This window comes from Hylobates moloch, unplaced genomic scaffold (genome assembly GCF_009828535.3).
Source record: "Hylobates moloch isolate HMO894 unplaced genomic scaffold, HMol_V3 SCAFFOLD_1, whole genome shotgun sequence".
Taxonomy (NCBI): domain Eukaryota; kingdom Metazoa; phylum Chordata; class Mammalia; order Primates; family Hylobatidae; genus Hylobates; species Hylobates moloch.
This window is the reverse complement of record NW_026652276.1, coordinates 40,787,895-40,808,635: the sequence shown is the minus strand read 5'-3', so window position 1 is coordinate 40,808,635 and position 20,741 is coordinate 40,787,895. Positions and strand designations below refer to the sequence as shown.

General features: G+C 36.5%; 1 protein-coding gene across 2 annotated transcripts in view; it reads right to left on the bottom strand.

Annotated features, from left to right (window-relative positions):
- Positions 1-376: 376 nt before the first annotated feature.
- Positions 377-20,741, bottom strand: part of TRAK2 (trafficking kinesin protein 2) — a 76,589-nt gene continuing 56,224 nt past the window's right edge. For both annotated transcript variants that reach the window (XM_032754963.2, XM_032754962.2), the window contains exons 8-16: positions 18,923-19,053; positions 18,418-18,492; positions 16,541-16,678; positions 13,546-13,625; positions 13,048-13,251; positions 11,468-11,766; positions 9,977-10,243; positions 7,855-7,960; positions 377-4,382 (exon numbers count right to left, since the gene is read on the bottom strand). In XM_032754963.2, the coding sequence (XP_032610854.1) occupies positions 3,707-4,382; positions 7,855-7,960; positions 9,977-10,243; positions 11,468-11,766; positions 13,048-13,251; positions 13,546-13,625; positions 16,541-16,678; positions 18,418-18,492; positions 18,923-19,053 (1,976 nt within the window). In that variant the 3' untranslated portion in view covers positions 377-3,706. The remainder of the gene's footprint in view (positions 4,383-7,854; positions 7,961-9,976; positions 10,244-11,467; positions 11,767-13,047; positions 13,252-13,545; positions 13,626-16,540; positions 16,679-18,417; positions 18,493-18,922; positions 19,054-20,741) is intronic.

Sequence of the window (20,741 nt, the reverse complement as noted above, 5' to 3'; positions counted from 1 at the left end):
ATTTAGCTTCTTGGAAACAACTTTTAAATAGCTAAGAGCATCAACAGAAAACTGTGGACTACAGGAAAAGAACTGCTTCATACTTCCTGAATCTTCTCAAACTTGGTATCTGCATATCAATGACTTTAGATTTTTATTTTTATGTTGCTGTTACTTTTGCTAAGGAAGTATTATGGTATACATAGATACTGTCTATTCTATTTTAAAAAATATCAAGGAAAATACATTAAGATCTGTTTATTATTACTATTAGTGGTTTCTTGTGTATGTGTTGGTTTGACAAGTAGAGGTTGTTTTCTAACCAAAAACATAACAGAAAAGATTTAGTACAGGATTACCTGTGCAAACAGCTGGGACAAAGACACAGGGAGACAAATGAAAATTCAAGCTACTCATGTTTATTAACTGATCTACATTTGACAAAACAAAGATAGGTGCACAAAGAGCTGTTTGACAAAGTCAAATCCCAGGTATCGAACAACAGTATTCCCCTGGCTGCCCTAGAGGGCACCTGTGCCCACTCTGAGGGGGATGTCCTCTGCCATGCGACTGCTCAGTTATCACACTGCACTACTGTTGGGTTGCATGTGGAGTACAGGTCTACACGCATCTAACATCAGAGAAGTGGCCCACTAAACACTAAGAGCCCTAGTTCTAGATGTCACAAGTTGATGTTAGTAACCACCAAGTACTAATTCTGTACTAAAATGGTCAGAAAAGATAACAAGCTTTGAGTACTGTGTAAAATTATACCCTTTATAGGGAATAGGCTCTTGTAAGCTGCCTTTTAACTTATTTCCTCCCTTGCCAAAGTCTTCATTTATGTCAAATCAAGAACATACAGCACAACATTTTCTAAAAAAGTACTTTATCAATGGTCATTAACTTCTCCGTAAGGACTCATGCCTAAGGTTATTTACACAAGATTTGGGACCTTCATAATTTAGGAGAACTTTTAATTCTGAGCTCAGGAAGATATTTCTCCTACTAGACAACAGGACACTCAGAAATACCTGAGGTATAATCACTGAAAACTTTCTTAAAGGAGAAAAAAAAAGATTGAGGTTTCCTATACTGGTATGAAAGTACACATACAATTTTTATCATAGAAAAAACTAAAATGTGAATAGGACCAAAACATAACAGATAAATTGGGAGGAACCAGCTATTAGGCTCCAATTCTTCTTACTATATTTTGCAGACAATTCTAGTATTATAGAGATTATCAGGATATACCAAAAATGATTTTAGGTGGAAATTTCAAAAAACAGCAAAACCCAGTTTTAAGACAGGATTCCTTTCTAGAGACATTACCCAACAGTATACAATTAAGGTGTTTCTGGTGGAACATCAACATCAATGTACTTACAAAAAATCTAAGTCTGGTTCTTTTTGATCAGATGTGCTTATTTGGCTGCTAACACACCCCACCACCCTGCCTCCAAAGTGATCATTTAGTCATTAATTATAAAAAAGTATACAAATTATACTCAATACAGAGCACGGCAAGATCTAGTTCAATTTATAGGTTTATGTAATACACACAAATCTGACAATTTAACGTTGTACTACTCTCTGGCCCTACAGTTTCCTACTTCCTGATGTTTCTTGTAACTGTAACTGTCCAGGCAACAGAAACATTAATTACTTTCTTAGGGAACAAATAAAAAATTTTAAGAATTGGCTAAAGTAAGCACCCCAGAGTCACTTTATGAAATACAAATTCAAACGGTATTTTTTAAAAGTGAATTGGAATATGTGGGAAATTTAAACAGCAGGGATTCTTCTATTTAATGCCTGCCCCATCCAGGGACACTTATATTCATATATAAACCTGCTGGAATCCTTTCTGAATGTGTACGCTCTATTGACCTCAGCACAACTGAGTGAAGAGGAATGAAAGGGAGAGACCATCTTCACCCTTTGTTTTTGTGGAATTTATTTAGAAAAATTTTATTAAGAGATTCTAAAAAGTATAAGAAACTAACACATTTTTACCACTGCATTCATGTTGGCTTTTTTGAGCACATAGTTCTAAGTGGGGGGATGGCAGGGACGCCTCAAAAGGGGAAAGGAAGGACTCTCCTTGGCCTGGGAATAGGTGTGCCTATGGGAACCATAGGAGCAAGAGTCAAGAGTTCTTCAGAAAACTGCCTTTAAGTCAGGACAAAGGAACAAAACATTGCAAATTAAGCACCAAAAAGATCAAGTAATTTACTTGCCATTTTCATAAACAAAATAATTAGTCCCCTCTCTCATCTTTTCTCTATCATGTCTTTTGTATAAAGACATTTCTTTCTGAACTGCGTGCTGTCTAGACAAAGCCATCTTATCTGATGAGAAGCAGACTTTGCTCAGTAACGCTGAGAAAAAACAGATCTACTTCTTTCCATTTCTTAGCCCGTGTCAACTGCTGAATGCTGAAATCTAACCCCAGAGCCTCACTTTGCCATTTCATACAGTTTGAATAAAAAAAAAGAACCTTAGAGAAAAAGAAAAAGCTTTGACTCCCCCATTAAAAAGTTTATTCTCTAATTCTATAAATATCAAGAAGGCAGATGTGTTTTATTTTATTTTACATTAGGAAAAAAAAAACACAATCTCAAAGCAAGCACCTGGGTTTTACTTCAGTTTACAATAATTTAATGTGCCTGAGGATTTTTGTGCAAATACATGTCATCTTTCATTAAAAATATGCATAGCGCACTTTGGAAAAAGTTGGTTTAGTTGTAACCAACTTTTCTTACAAAAAAAAGTTTACATATATAAATATACAACATTCCCTAATTCCTATTGATTGCACTTCTGGCTTAACCCTTTCCAGCCTCCAAGGAATTTTTAAAAACATGCAATTATGTTTGCATTCCTTGGCTACTGTACTTATTCAGAAGAAATATTCTAAAAACAAGTTTTCTTGGTTCCAATTTACTCACATTTTGCTTCTTAAAAGTAAATCCCTCCCACCCTCTACCCAGTTGTTTTTTTTTTTTGGAGGTTGTATAAAAATACGAATTTAAAAAATGAACTTTTATTAATCATAAATACAAAATAATTGAGTGTTATTTGGGCTCCCAGGGGCTCAAAGGCCTGAAAACAGAAAGGAAAATAGGAGTCTCCAACTGTGATTCAATGAAAAAGATGAAACTCCTAATTTTGCTAATGCTGCGAGCATACCATTTGATGGATACATAATTTAACCAGATATTAACAGGGGAAGCATATAAGCCATCTCACTATTGTCTCAGTAATAGACTGAGCTTACTCCACCAACCCTTCAGAATGGCTTTCTATAAGCAATAAAACTGCTCCTTTTCTCTTCCCATCCTTCTAACCTGGGTTCTCTCTGCTTTATGCTTACCAGAAGTAAATGTGCCAGCAAGTTCAGTATCTCTGAATGTTTTAGTATTACTGAATTTATTTGTATTCACTTTTTATGTTCAAGACAAGAAAACTCAACTGAAGGAGTATATTAAACCTTTCTTTTCTCCCTCTGAACACTCATGGCCCATTCATTTATACTTTCAATTTGCCCGACTTCCTCCATTAGAGCTCATCCCAATTTATTTCCATTCCTCCATTCCCCCTTTCACATTCACAACCCTTGTGCAACATTCCTTTTCTCTCAAGTCAGACCAGACCACATGTTTCAGTGCATATCTATCCTTCATGTGCTAACTTGTATAAGAGGTCAGTTAACTGCTGAACCTCAGTCCTTCTTCAGGACACCCATTTTGGGTGAGGATGTGCAAACTGGGGCAGCAAAGCTACCCATTATGACTGGAAGACTCTGATTCCTCCTTAGTCCACCTAATAAACTGCTACCTGAATTTAAATAAACAGCAGAATCTGGTTTTTGAAGACCAATTTCTGCCTCCTGGCATCTTCCATTCTCTTGGGCACCAGGGTTCTTGACCACTCTGGCTATCCCCAGTCTCTTCAGCCTGTCCACTAAGTTCATCTTCAACTGGCCAACATCAGGAGGGTTCCGGGAGGGTCTCAAGCCATACATCTCCTGGAGGAATGTCTCAGCTGGTCGAGAGGCCAAAAAATTTTCAGAGAGATGCACTCGAGGCTCAAAGGATAAAGGAGAAGGGCAAGGCGAGTGAGATGGTGAATTTGGTGGTGTGGAAGGGATAGCCAGGGATTTAGGGAGAGGCTGGAGGGGGTTCTCTGAAATTGGGCTGTGGTACACTTTGGCAGAGATGCCTCGCTCTTGTAGAAGTTTGGCCAAGCTCATGGTGCTACTGAAGGTTGTAGTGGAATCTCGTCGGTTGGTGATGGACTCACCAATGCTGAGTCTATAGGACAAGGCAGGAGAATTCACAGTCGTGTTGGATGAACTGCTACCACTACTTCCACAGGATAATGAAGGGAACCCAGAGCTTAAAAAAAAAAAAAAAGTGGGAGACAGTGTTTAAGAATAAAAAGCAAGCTCCAAGCTGGCATTTAAAGAAATTTTAGTAGTTATCCTTGGTAAACATCAAGTAAAAGGCAACAAACACATCCGTAACTGTATGCTGTGGAACAGATCTGGGGAATGAAAATTTTGACGATACTTCAACGATTAATTATTTGTAATTTGTAACTTAGTAATTAACTTATTGAAAGATATTTCTTTTCAGTGGGATATGTAAAGGTATTGCTATACTCTTAGATAACTTTACTCTTAAATTTTAACTCTAAAACGTACATCTGTAGAAATACAATTGAATTTTATGATAGAAGGCAAAGAAATTTGAAGATTAAGGAAAGTAATCTTTAGAATGTTTATTCATGGCCGGGCGCGGTGGCTCACGCTTGTAATCCCAGCACTTTGGGAGGCCGAGGCGGGCGGATCACGAGGTCAGGAGATCGAGACCAGGGTGAAACCCCGTCTCTACTAAAAATACAAAAAATTAGCCAGGCGTGGTGGCGGGCGCCTGTAGTCCCAGCTACTCGGAGAGGCTGAGGCAGGAGAATGGCGTGAACCCGGGAGGCGGAGCTTGCAGTGAGCCGAGATTGCGCCACTGCACTCCAGCCTGGGCGGACCGAGCCTCCCCCGCCCCAAAAAAAAAAAAAAAAAAAGAATGTTTATTCATATATCCATTCCATAAAGTGAGATACATTGAGACAATAATCCATGGGTAAACAGTTTGCCAACTTTTAAAGAAATACAATCTTTCACAATTAAACATGAAAGCTCTTCTGGGAGAAGTTTCTTTCTTTTTAATCTTTTATTTCATTGAGAAATAATAAACTTCTAATTGTTAAATTTCATTTTCTCAAGAAATGTTAATTTCAAACAATAATAGTATAAAAATATCCATAGAATGAATTTTTCTCAACCTTGACCTGAAACATGTGTTTTTAGGAAATTAAAAATAACTAATAGCTTCGACAGCTATTCAGTAACACTTCTTCAGTATTACTTCACTATTCAGTAACACCTCTTCAGTATTACTTCAGTATTCAGTAACACCTCTTCAGTATTACTTCAGTATTCAGTAACACCTCTTCAGTATTACTTCAGTATTCAGTAACACCTCTTCAGTATTACTTCAGTATTCAGTAACACCTCTTCAGTATTACTTCAGTATTCAGTAGCACCTCTTCAGTATTACTTCAGTATTCAGTAGCACCTCTTCAGTATTACTTCAGTATTCAGTAATACTTCTTCAGTATTACTTCAGTATTCAGTAATACTTCTTCAGTATTACTTCAGTATTCAGTAATACTACTGAATATACGGAAGTGAAGGTGAGCTTGTGCAGAGGACTGGCCCTGTAAATCTTGCAGTTTGGCTAACTCTGGGTATATAGCCCCAGCTGGGTTATTAGTTGTCTGCCCTAGGACCAGTCACCTCAACCTTCCATGCCTCAGTTTACTTTACACAATACATACTTGCCTTGCCTACTTTTATAATAATCAAATGCGAAAATTCTTATTCTATGCTTAGTTGAAAAGAAAAACTAACAAATCATGTACTTGAGGAAACGGTGATGAAATAGAGATGGTACTTCTTTAGCCAATTTCCCGGCAAAACAAATGTTACCAGTATTTAATAGATCAACTTTCACTTCAACACAAAATACTCAATATATTAAATATCAAGATATCAAAAATTTTAAAGATTATGAACAAAATGTAAGCTTAAAATTAACAAACTTTCTAAAGTACCAACTTGTATAGAAACGGCAAAATTCAAATAAGTTTGACTCCCTGGTCAAACCAGTCCAACTAAAAGCCTCTGATATGGAACAGTCTATATATTGTATTCCCAGTCTCTAATCTCCCTATTTCTACTAGACTCTAGAACTGCCTGACCTTACCCAAACTGTACACTTCATATAATGGCATCAACCTGTATTAAGAGTCTCCTCAAGAACCAATTTTGTAAAACTTGTTATCTTGATGACTATAAGAACAATGTAGAAAAAAATGCAGATTCTTTTTGTTACAGACTTTATTGGGATCTTTAGTGGATATCATCCAAATGCTTCCCTAAATAATCCATTTGTTTCTATTTTATAGACATGGTGAATCATAATCTTATTTCCCTCCACACTAGCAGCTAGAAAGTTAAGACTCAAATACATGGCTAACCTTAGCAAGCTAACATGGCTAACATAAGACTTTATGGTACAATTTGCACACTAGCTTTATTCTTTTACCCATTTTATATCCTTACTCTTGATTCCCCTTTGCAACATCTTTCTTTTCTACTTCTAGTTAACATTATTATTTAATGCACTTAAAGTAATTAAAGTAGTTATCCTTGGTAAACATAAAGGAACAGGCAACAAACACATCAGTAACTGTACACTGTTACATGTTCTACATATCTTTAAAAGCTACCTTAGATCCTTTTGGGAATTGTTAGGATGGAAATGGCATCAATATGGCTCAATAAGGGACTATATATTAGAATATTCAAGTTCTAGCCTATGTAGTAAATAATTTGGCCTTGCCCAGAGAGGTCTGGCCTTTGCCCTCCGCTCCTTGGAGGCAATCTATGTCACAACTAATAGGAGTGTCTTTGGCTAGAGTGGAGGCTGATCACACTAAATCTTAGGGTGGACAGGCCACACTCAATAGTCTTAGGGTGAGGAATGGCCATGCCAAAAAGACCAACCACGTGATTTAGGGTAGGGCCTTTGAGTCATGTGGTATCAGTTGGCCACATGAGTTCAACTCTGTTGAACTGAGTTCAATCAATCATACCTACACAATGAAGCCTCAATACAGACAGACTGTAAACACTAATACTTGCGTGAACTTCCCTGGCTGGTAATATTCTGTGTGTACAGTCACATATCAATACCAGGAGAGTAATGAATCCTAAGGACACATGTAGAATCCTCCAAGACTCTGCCCTATGCCTTTCTTCCTTTGGATAATTTTAACCTGTATTATTTCCTTGTAATACAGTAGCCACAAGTATAACAACTTGCTGTGAGTTCTGTGAGATCTTCTAGCAAATTACTGAACCTGAAAGCGTTCTGGGAACCCTCTGCACTTGCAGGTGTTGTCAGAAGTGAAGGTGAGCTTGTGCAGAGGACTGGCCCTGTAAATCTTGCAGTTTGGCTAACTCTGGGTATATAGCCCCGGCTGGGTTATTTATTAGTTGTCTGCCCTAGGACCAGTCACCTCAACTTTCCATGCCTCAGTTTACTTTACACAGTACATACTCACTTGCCCTGCCTACTTTTATAATAATCAAATGAGAAAATGCAATGTGGAAATATTCTAAAGACACATTATCACAGAACATTAATTAACATTCTGGAAATTAAAATGAAGGTAATGTTAAAAAGAAATTCATGAAAATATAGCTGAGGAAAGAAGTGAGGCCCTAGATTTCCCAGGCACTCTTACCTGGGGGTAACCTGAGTGATGTCAGAGGGATGTAATATTCTACAGGTGGTGAAAGTGAATGTTGAGTTTGTGCATGACAGGCACTTTCCTGGGTTGGCGGTTGCAACTGAAATAGATTTTTAGGGAGCAAATACAAGATTGAAAGACTAGATTAATAATGTAAAAGGCTCATCATTATTTATTAATAATATAGCATTTATCAAGTACCTTTTGTACTAAAAATCCCCAAATCTGGAAATGAAATAAATATACATAAAGATTGTACTAGTATCAACTGGTTAGTATATAGGTGAATCCAATACTTTAAAACTGTAAAGCAAAAGGCATAAACAAAGATTAGAAATGAGAAAAGAAAACTGAAAAAATACATTAAAAAATCAAAATCTAGTATCCAAATGATTCAGCCAAATTTATCTACTCTAGTGTTCTCAAAGTGTGGTCTGCAGACTCCGTGGGAGTCTATAGGTCAAAGCTACTTTCATAGCAATGTTAAGACAGAGGTCTTTTCTTTTTGACTGGGTTGACATTTGCACTGCTGGTGCAAAAGCAATGGAAGGCAAAACTGATGGCTCCTCAGCACAAAACAAGGCAATATCACCAAGTTGTACTAGTCTTCTTTACTGTTATGCACTTGGTATTTTTTAAAAAGCCATATTCACTTAAGAATGTCCTTGAAGTGCAGTAAAAATTACTTATTAAATTTTGAATCTTGGCCCTTGAGTCTTTTTCCTGTTCTGTGTGATGAAATGGGAAGGATGTATTAAGCACTCTTGCTGCACAATGAGATACAGTGGTTATCTAGAGGAAAACACTTGTGCAACTGATTTGAAATTTTCTCATGGAATACCATTTTTACTTGAAAGAACTAACAGACAAACTATAGTAATTCAGACTTGGGTGTAAGACAGACATGTTAAAAATGAATGAAGTGAGACTGTCCTTCAAGAAAAACAGCTAACAAAATGTGAGCTTTCAAGAAAAAGTTAGTTTTGGAAAACTTGTATCCAGCACTGAAAGCATGAACATCCTTGAAGACTTTTCTGATGAGTAGGTGGTGATATTAATATGATTTTAATATTTTTATGTAATAAAATGTGCCAATATTTGGAAAATCTGCATAACTCCATGAACCAATCAACATTTTCTAAATGATCAACGCATGATCTTAAAAATCAAGCATGGCTCAAAGATATATTCAAAATGTAGGCTATGACCAATGCATTTTATTTTATTTTAATTTTAATTTTTTTTTTTTTAGTAGAGACAGGGTTTCACCATGTTGGCCAGGCTGATCTCAAACTCCTGACCTCAGGTGATTGCCCACCTCGATCTCCCAAAGTGCTGGGATTACAGGTGTGAGCTACCACACCCAGCCTGACCAATGCATTTTAATGTTAACGAAGCAATGAAAAGTTCATTGTTAGGGTTTCAGATCTCACATTGCTACAAATGTTCAAGAAACTACTACTTACCTAGTTTTAGTGTAATATCAAAAAATAGCTACAAATATCTGAAAAGACTATTAAAACACTCTTTCCTTTTCCAACTGCATGTTTGTGCCTGGCTGCATTTCCTTCATATTGTTCAACCGAAACAACATATTGCAATTGACTGAAGGCAGACGCTGATAATGAGAATAAAGCTATTTTGTATTAAGTCAAAAATTAGAGACTTGCACAACTGTTTTTCTCACTATGTTAAAAAATAGCTATTTTTCATAAAACATATTTGTGTAACACAATTATTTTAAATGAGTTAATACATATTTTTATAGTTTCTCAGTTTTGATTTATGATATATTAAATGTCAATAGATATAACCTGCACAGGTAGGCTCTCTGGAATTCTCAATGATCTTTAAGAGTAGAAAGAGTTCCTGAACCCAAAAGGTTTGTGAACCACTGACTTGAATTCATCCAGCTCTCTACCCAATCTACTAATGCAGGCTGGCTAAGATAAAGTGGAGAGAATTAGGAATGCCACTAATGCTATAGATTTTCATTATCTGATATCCAAGATTAAGTACCCTCCAGTGAGCAGAGGTAGCCAGCTGACTGTCTAATAAGTCAGAATGCAAAGTACTTCTGGTTATTATACCATATTCAACCAGACACTCTTCTCACCTGTAACTGGTCCACCTGCTGAAGTAATGGGTGGAAGGAAGATCCCCGTTACTGGCTTGGATGTTGAAAGTTTCTCTTCCACTTCAAGAGGTTGCTGAACCTGAAAAGTAATACCCTCCTCTTCATCCTCTTCTAAATCTGAGATGTGATAAATGGCATCCCTGGGCAACTGGGTAAAGCCTTTAGTAATGACACCTGGTCGTGGATCAAGGATGGTTCCCAAGTTTGGTTGAGCAAGCTGCTGCCAGTGATACAGAGTTTGTGATCCTGAATATGCAAAACAAAGGAGGGGGAAAAGGCATGTTTTACATTTCCCACAAATCTTAAAACATAAGCTAAAATTATATGTGTAATAACAATAATGACAGCAATAAAACTATTTATTTGGTGTTAATAATTTGGTAAAAGCTGCAAATTAAAGTTTTCAGTGGAAGATGACAAGATGTTGAAGGTATGAGTAATAATCTGTTTTAATAGTTAACTTTGAGAAAGACACCTAAAGGGGTGAAAAAACCCCCAAGGAGACACCCTTAATAGGAAAGGAACTTAGCTGCTGAGGCAGTGATGGAAGATACGTGCCTAAGAGGTGGGCTGTATTTTCCCAGGTGACAAAAAAGTCAATACTTCTCTGGCCTGGAACTATGCCTATGAAGTTGAAAGTCAAAAGCCAGGCTCCCAGGGAGAACAGGAAAATGAAGAAGATAATGAAAAGGAGGATATGTTCTACTGGTTCCAGGCTACAGAACCCTGGTGAATGGTCATCCCAAGTAACTGCACTAGATGCAATGTCTAATTATGTCACTGTAGTCACTTCATCCTAAAAATGGCAACTCTGACAAATATCTGCACTGACCATTAATGAATACAACTAAGTTATAAAATCTTTGAGTTTGAGGGGTCTTTATAAGTTACATACTCAAAATTTTATTTAATGCAGAATTCTTTTAGGATAATATCAGAGAATCATTCAATGATTGTCATTATTCCAGAAAACGAAGGAATTTATTTTGAATTCAAGTTCTTTCTTAGGAGAGAATAGAAATTGAACTGAAAAAAGGAAAAACACAGGTACACACACACCTCTAAGTCAATTATACTTTTGGGTAAAAAACTCTTTTGAAAAGGAAGGTGGAGATGAATTATTATCTCTAGATCATTATCATTTATCATCTTATTCATCTAACCATGGAAACTGCTGTCAATGATATTCCTTAGCAAAGGACAGAAAAAGATTACTCCTCCTCCCTGCTCATGTTTATATTAAAAAACATCAGAAGAGAACTGCTGGCTGATGATTCAGAGAATGCAACTCTCTTCATTCATTAATTTTCCACAAAGTACTACAGTCTTGCCACCCAAACAGCAAGATTAAGGGATAAAAAAGATCATCTGCACATAATGTTCCTATAATTAAGATACAAATCTCACTTCCAGGGAAAGGAACTTCCAGTAAGTCACGTGGCTTATTAAGGGCTCTTACTGATTTATTACCTTCAAGGGGCTTGACAATTTGTAATTTTTCTGGCATAAAACCTCGAAGGCAACTGGCACTGCTGAGGTCTGTGATCTCTGACTGGTTGGTGCAGAGAGAGGCAAGGCTCTCTGTAGGGGTGACACAGCCACTAACCCCTTCCTTCTGGTCTGCCAGAACCTGGATCTTCCGCTGCCATTCTTCAGCAAAGAACTGCTTCTCACTTAAATAGTTCTGTTGACGTAAGCTAAGGCGATGCAGTGCTGTAGCCAAATCACTATCTCCAAAGGGTCCTGGTTGGCCCATCTTCTGGGAGCTCCTATAGGAAAATCGTGTTCACTGATTAGATCTTGAGGATCATCAGCATGACCCAGACCTCCCCTTTCTATAATGGTAAGCATTCAAGAGACTGATATTAAAAACATGGTATTTTCCTAGATACCTAGAATATAGAAGTAATAAGAACAAACCAAAATCACCAACAACACTATATATCATTTTTACAGATCATTTCAAATGACTTGAAAGGCAAGATAATACTTTATTGATATTCTGTGTTTTCTGAATTTTCTATTTCATTTAATTTATGAAACTACACATTCAACCATCTATAAATTCATATTAGGTGGTCACAAAAGTAAATATTATATTTTGCTGAATCTGTATCATAGATTGCAAGAGGTACCATTATTTTATGTATCATAAAGAAGAAAAAAATGCTACCCATTAAACTAAGGCATACTATCAGTTACAAAACAAAAATTTAAAAAATATTAAAATCTGAAAAAAATTTGCTTTGGGCCACAGAATCACCCATCGACACTGCAGAACATTTAAAAGAAAACAACAAAATTTGTACATAATACTGCATTTTTATAGTTCTCTGATGCCTATTTTTTGACTTCAACACTTTTGAAACTGGAAGCTATCTTATAATTGATATCAAATGGAAGAGTAGCAAGCTGAGTTGTGGGTACTCTGGGATACTTGGGTATAAATCCACATAAATGTGTTTCAGATCTTCTCCTAAGATAATTGTGTAACAGTGAGGCAGTAGGACACAAAGCTACTGTGGGTGCAGAACACTGCCCAGGACAGACCAGGCAATGCAACTGAAACCTAGTGTGATGAATTTTTATGTTAGGAAACATTTCCCTTTGGTGCCAAACATCTATCTTTCAAAGCTTTCAGCTCACTTTTCAGTAAAGTTGTTTACCTTCTAGTTATATAGAATTCAATGTACTGAATTAATAAAAAGAATGAAAAAAAATCCAAGTTTAAATAAACAGAAAATCGACAGCACCTCGATGGTCCTCAAGATGTATTCAAACTTACATTTATCCTAAAAATCACCAAAGTGGTTGAGATTATGAGCACGGATTATGAGAAGGTGTCATCCGATGTATTCATGCTAGTGACCAAATAGATTAAAAAAAATTTGACTTTGGCATGATCTGTCTCATGAATAATGATACAAGGCATCATAAGTGAAGGAAAACTGACAGTTCCAGAACCTTCTTGGGACAGTAGAGTAATGCTGGAATGTGCGTATGTGAATCTGGTGCGGCAATGTGAATCACTGTTATCATCAGATTCCTACCCTGCGACCTCCTCTGAGCTGCTCCCCTGGTTCAGGAGTGATTTGTCCTCTGTTTGCTGAAGACCAGACTCAAAAGGTTTTGCTGTCATGATGACACTTGAACGATTGGAGCCTGGAATGGGTAACAGAGCTGGGAATGAGATAGAGCGGCCCCGTGTGTCATTGGCAATCCTGACGGTATCAAATACCCGCTTCTGTTGGGCTCTGTCAAAAAAGGAAGTGTTCATTATTATCACTGCTAGCCACTAAAGCATCTAGAGAAGAGACGTGTATGTGCAGTCCATCAGAAATAAAGCCACCCTGAGGAGCTATTTAGGAGAAATCATGAGAAAATAAGCTTTCAAACAAGAGAACTCTCTCACAAAAAAAGGACACTGTGAGGACAACACTGAATAGTAAGCAAATTACTACTGAATCTCATAATACTTGCCACATTGGATTGTGGCTTCTTTTTAATTTCTGTACCAATGATTAACAACACATGTGATCTGTACTTACTTTTGTTTAAAGAGAGAAGATTCCTCATCCAAACTCAGCTTCTTACGCATAGTACCCTCAATCTCAGCTGCCAAAGATTCCTAAGAAAAAGAGTTTGAGATTTCGGAAGTGATTGTTGCCCTTAAATTAACAGAGTCTCTACAACCCTATACTTTTGGTGTTATAATAAAATACAAGGAAATAGTCAAGGCTAACATTCAGGGGAAAAAAGGCATTCTGGAAATATAACTTTTAAATAAGAACCAACTACCTTTTCATAATTTTTTCAAATAGGAAAGTAGTGGAAAAAGCTAATATGATAAATAGAAAATATACGTGCAGGCACACAAAAACAAAAGGTCTGAAAGGTCATAAACCTGGTGTTGACAGTGATTCTGTGGAGGGTGAGATTTAATGGTATTTAACAATTTTCTTTTTTGCTTTTCTGTAATTTCTAGCTTTTCTATAATAATCATGTATAGCTGGCCAGGCACGGTGGCTCACGCCTGTAATCCCAGCACTTTGGGGGTCAGAGTAAAGACCATCCTGGAAACATGGGGAACCTGTCTCTATAAAATACAAAAACAAAAAACAACAAAAAAAAACCCCAAAAAAGGAAAAGCCCCCCAGCCCCACCCAAGTGGGGGAAAGAAAGAAACTCCGTCTAAAAAAAAAAAAAAAAAAGTAAAAACAAAAAAACCAACAAAAAAAAATGTATAGCTTTTATAATATTAAAAAATCACTTAAAAAAAAGAATAAGCAAGCTTCCTCTTCCCCCCAGTCAGGGATGAGGACTAAATCTAGTGTTGACAGTGATTCTGTGGAGGGTGGGATTTAATGGTATTTAACAATTGCTTTTTGCTTTTCTGTAATTTCCAACTTTTCTATAATAAACATGCATAGCTTTTTTAATATTAAAAATCATTAAAAAAAAAAGCAAGCTTCCTCTTCCTCTGGTCAAGGATGAGGACTCAGCTAATATGGGTGACGACATGCTTAGTGGGGCTGAGCTGAGGATGACTGGAATTGGAGGCAATGGTGTGAACTCATGATTTTATATATATATATATATATATATGGATGAAAACATATATATATACACATATATAGTATAGGTATAGGTATGAAATACATATATTTCCTAGTCCTACCTGCTGAGAGGGCCTAGAAGCCACAATACTCTAGTAGCAATCAATGGGCCCACCTAGCACCCAGATCTTGGATTCGAAATACAATTCTTCAATAAAAGTAACCAGAGCTCTTTGGAGAAATGGCTGATTTCAGGGCTGGGACAAAAAGTACAAGATGAGCTTAAAGGAGATCCTACTGATCATATCTAGGACAATCTGAATATCAAAATAGATAATAATAATCATGACTTGTAATCTATTGAATAAAATAGAAATCCACGAGTCCATGACATACCTAAGTGAACAAATGAACAAATAAATGGGACAGAAATGCACTAACTTACAAAAGAAAAATGCCAATTAATAAATGTTGAAAAATGATGAAATTTGAAAATCACCATTTGGCAGTCATCACTGTAATAACTCTGCCAGATAAGAACTATCAATGGTTACTAAAACTAGTGGGTAATAGTTTGATGAGGAACAGGATACTAAGTCTCAAAGTATCTCTCATAAAATGTTTACTTTGATCACTTGGTTGGGGTAGTATCTGCCGATTTTCATCACTACATAGTGAATTAGTAGTGTTAATTTAATTAACTATTAATTACCATTAACTTTACAGTGGAAAAAACCAGCAGATTACCTTAACCAAGAGATCAAAGTTAATTAATACCACCTGCAATGGGCTAAACAGACATTATGCACCTCTTGAAACCATGCTCTGAGAATATGGCATGATTTCTGCCAAGAATGCATTACCGGAATCTAATCATGAGGATGCATCAGACAATCCTAAACTCAGGACATCCTACAAAAGTCATGAAAGAGAAATAAAGACAGAACTGTCCCAGATGGAAACAACTAAATTCAATGTATCCTTTGAAGGACATTAGTGAGACAACTGGAAACATTTAAATGGGCTCTGTGGATTAGATGATAATACTGCATAAACATCAACTTCCTGATGCTGATGGTTGTGGTGTGTTTATGTAGGACAGTGTCCTTAAGAGTGTCCAAATGTCCTTGTTTTTAGTAAATACACACTTAAATACTATGGGGTAATAAGGTATATCAGCAACTTACTGTTAGAATAGCCCAAGGGGAAAAGAAAGAGAAAGAGAGATTGAATGATATGGCAAAAGCAATAATATGTTAAAAACTGAAGAATCGATGTGAGGGATATACAAAAGTTCTTTATACTATTCTTGGAACTTTATTCTAAGTTTAAAATTATTTCAAACGTAAAAAACAAAATTATGCCTATTTTTAAGAAAATCTACTAAAATGTATAGTTTCAGTCTTTTAAAAAAGTTCACAGGATTGCACAGAAGTTTAAGAATCAGATTGTTAAAACAACTCTTTGAACCAACAGTACAAATTCTAATACAAACTCAAAAGTTTTTATTAATTTTTTAATCCAAAAAATACCATTTATAAATGAATCAAACAAAGATGAATCTTGTTCTCATGAAGCTTACATTCTAACAAGTTAAAAATATCAGGAGACTCAAGATTTATTGAAAGAGGTTTTAGATATTCAAAGCACCATTTAAGTAAGTGGCAGGTCATGGGCCTAGGGTAGGATGACCCAAGTTTAACTAGTTCTATGGTACACAGTCCTAAACTGAATTTCCTTAGGGCTCATCTTACGTATTATTGATACAACAAATCTGGAAAGTCGCCTGTTAGAATAAATAAGAGTATTAAGGAAGATGTCAATATACAAATTAGGGCCTAAATAAATAATTAGAGTCCAGAAACAAGGAAAAATCATATAATCTCTTCTCAAGATGCTTTACACCATCATAAACCATACAACTTTCAGGACAAACTAACCTTAAACAAATTTCTTTAAATACATAGCATCTTTCTTAGTTGCTTACCCCAGTAAAAGCTCCATATGATTGGGAGAAGTAGAGATGAGCAGTAGGGCCAGATCTACTACGAAGTTCCTTTATTTCTTCTTGGGATTCATGTAACATTCCTAGGCACTCCATATTCCTGTCTTGTAACTCATGCAGCTAAAAGAAAGGATGGTAGTGTACTTTATTGCCTTCCCAAAACAACATTAGGGGAAAAAAAACCCGAAACCTTTTGGAATAAGTATTAATTTTATCCAGAGGGCTAGCTAACTTTATGAATATCATTTCAATACAAAGACTAAAGCAAATTAAGCAAGAAGAGTATATATATATTGAGCTACCAGAATTAGGGAGGGGTGTCTTGGCCAAAATTATACACGAATGTGACTTCCTGAAAGTCTGAAATGTAGCTAGACTACCAGAACTGTCAATTTAATATTGAATGCTTCATATACTTAACAGAGGAAGTATAACAGCTATAGTCAACTTAGGTTTAGTATAATATTAGTCTTTTTACACAACATCACTCTGAAATCTGTAAGTGACAAGATCAAGAGTCTACAAAGTGTTATATACAATGTCAGGGTGCTCAGTCCTCCTAAACAAGTGGTTTTTCGCCCCTTGTTTCAGAACCTTCTTTATAACTAGATATACATATCTGATAAAAGAGTACATAATTTTCAGAGTATATTTTAACTGTAAAATTTCTTCAAGTGCAGTATATGCCCCACCTCATCAGAATCACCAGGGTTGAAGATGCTTATTAAAAATGCAGATTCTAGGCTCTCACTCCAGACCACTTGAAGTAGAAGCTCTTGGGATGGTGCCTGGAAATCGCCATTTAAAACTTGCTCTCCCAGGTGATTCTTTCCCCCTCCCTCCTACAAGGTATCACTCAGTTGCCCAGGGTTGAGTGCAGTGGTGTGATTATGGCTCACTGCAGCCTCAATCTTCTGGGCTTACGTGATCCTTCTACCTCAGCCTCTCAAATAGCGGGGACCACAGGTGTGCACCACTACACCTAGCTAAGTTTTTGATTGTTTTGTAGAGATGAAGGTTTCCTTATGTTGTACAGGCTGGTCTCAAATTCCTGGGCTCAAGCCATCCTCCCACCTTGGCCTCCCAACGTGCTGGGATTACAGGCTGAGCTACTGTGCCTGGCCCCAGGTGATACTAATGCATGCTAAAGAATCACGAAGTTATATTTAATAAATAAAATCTTATGTAGATAGAAAGTAGGAGATTTTTTGCTTCTTCTCCTGACACACCTGCAAAAAGATTTACTACTAGAAATTATCTTATTTTAAAAACTGTTGAGCTAGTTTAGGTCGACTGGTAAAAGAGTGATATACTCCTAAAGAATCTTATAAAGTTGAGGTTTTCCCTATTAATCAAGAAGGATATTACCACATTACTAGTTTTAGAGACAGGACTTTTAAAATGCTTTATTCTTTTTTTTTTGAGATGAAGTCTTGCTTTGTTGCCCAGGCTGGAGTGCGGTGGCACATCTGGGCCCACTGCAATCTCTACCTCCCGGGATTCAGTAATTCTCCTGCCTCAGCCTCCTGGGCAGCTGGGATTACAGATGCCCGCCACCACGCCCAGCTAATTTTTGTATTTTTAGTAGTGATGGGGTTTCACCATGTTGGCCAGGCTGGTCTTGAACTCCTGACCTCAGGTGATCCACCCACCTTGGCCTCCCAAACTGCTGGGATTACAGGCGTGAGCACCACACCCAGCCAAAATGCTTTACTTCTTAGATCTCATAATATCATCTTAACATTTTGTTGTTGCTTTTTAAATCTGGTAATTCCGCTTTAATAATTCTTATTCATGAAGACGAAAGAAACTAGTCACTCTTTCCCCTCCTGAATTACACAAGATAAAGATTTCATTACCTCCATTGTCAGTTGTCGTTGGGCATCTTTGGAAGCTTGCAGGTGAAGTTTTAGTTCTTCCTTCTCAATCACATGCTAACAACATATTAAAAAAGACATGTGAAGCCTTTCCAAGTAAAATATAGCTATTCTCTTTCTTATAAAGACGTGAAGAATTTCTCTCTGGGGTATCATCTTAAAGCCTATAAAAAGCTAACCTTTCAAAAGCTAAATAAGATGAGCATTCGAATACAAAATCTATCAAGGTGTTCAGAGGATAATGGGCATGAGTCAATAATTTATACCACTTTCTGAGGAAGCACTATTCTCATTTTACAAAGAGAAATAGTGACTTGAAAGTACTTATTCATGATATATTATATGACATAAAGATGATTAAAACAGCAATCAGATTAGGGCATTTTAAAAGGGCAGGGACAATGTTTATTATATCTAGCATTTAGCATGGTGCAAGCTACCATGTCAGTGCTTAACAAATATCTGTTGAATGAATGAATAAACCTACTTCTTTAAGTTTATGCTGAAGGTCTACAATCTGTGACAAAAGAGAGGAAATCTCTTCTTGGTATCGAATCAGCTCATCACTCTTCCCTGACAATTCTTCAGTCATTCTGGACATCTGAGCATTTGTTTCACCTTGGGAGCAAAAAAAAATTTTTTTAATTAATATAAATGTAGAGAAGGAGTTGGCAAACTATGACTTGTGAGCTAAATCTTGTTTTATAACAAGCACTGGACTGTCCTGAATAGATTTTTCTTTAACATAAAAAAAAAATCCAGAGAAATCAATAGAGAAAAATAAAAGTTCTTCTGAAATAGGCAAATGCTGGGAATAGAATAGGAGACAATGAAGTTAAAAAGAGAGATGACTTATAAAGGCAAGCAGGCTAAAGGTTTTGCTTCAATCGTTTTCTTTATGAAAATGATATTTGCTCAATCTTTTTCTTCATGAAGGAAAGAAGGCTGAAAGGAGGGCAAATGCAGAGATAATCTCATTCATTTCTTTGAGAACTCTTTAGGGACATAAAATCCCACAAGCAATGAAAATTAATCTTAACAAATCTAACAAAGGAACATTTCCAGAATGGAACAGTCACAGTCTATAACAGAATGTGATAAAGCTATGGAAATGCTTCTGTAGCAGACAGACTTTCTGGCATACCCCTTTCAGGGATACATGGCAAACTGAGTAAAGCCTCTAGAGCAATTCTTATAGCCTGGCCTTCTTACATGCACATAAAATAGAGCCTTTAGAATTCCACTAGGAATTTATTCACTCTCTATTTCATATGAAAAATTTGATATGTAAATACAAGCAGAAAAGCTACTTCTCAGTGTCATGTAAAGCTATTTTAAAATTGACAGACAGCCTCTAATATTTCAAAGGATGGTGATACACAGGCAGGAGATCTGGATCTGAGAGCTCTTGGGCAAGTCATTTCCTGTATTTTAAAGTGTAAAAGGTGGGTAATGGATTCATGGTGGAGGAGAAAATTCAATTTACATTCCTTCTGGTTCTCTAGTATTCTGCTATTCTAAGATATCACATTTTGCAGCCCATAGCCCAAATGAATTGATGTGATATTTTCATATCATTGCTTTCAACGTAAAAGGCTATATACAGTAGTCCCCTCTTATCTGTGGGGGATACATTCCATGACCTGCAGTGGATACCTGAAACCACAGATAGTACTGGACTCTATACTGTATATATTATGTGTTTTCCTACAAATAAATACCGATGATAAAGCTTAATTTATAAATTAGGCACAGTAAGAGATTAATAACTAATAATAAAATAATTATAACAATATACCAGCACACTTTGGGGCCATTACTAAGTATAATAAGGGTTACCTGAACACAAGCACTGCAATATTGCAATAGTTGACCTGGTAACTGACGGCTACTGATATGGTTACTAAGTGACTGAAGGCAGGTAGTATATACTGCGTGGAGATGTTGGACAAACGGATGATTCATATCCTGGGAAGTATGCAGCAGGACAAAACAACATTTCATCATGCTACTCAGAATGGTTCACGATTTAAAACTCATGAATTGTTTATTTCTGGAATGTTTGATTTAATATTTTCAGACTGCAGTTGGCCACGGTTAACAGAAACGATGAGAAGTGAAACCGCAGGTAAGGGACGACTGTTGTATTTATGGAGAAATTAAATTTCTCTTTCTCCAGTGAAGCCAATCTTTTTCCAACTGATTTGTTTTAAAAAATTAGTTAACATTACCTCAAACTAAAACATATTCCTTTAAAGAAACATAACTGGCACTTTATACTCATTGATTGTTAGGTTTTATGCCAT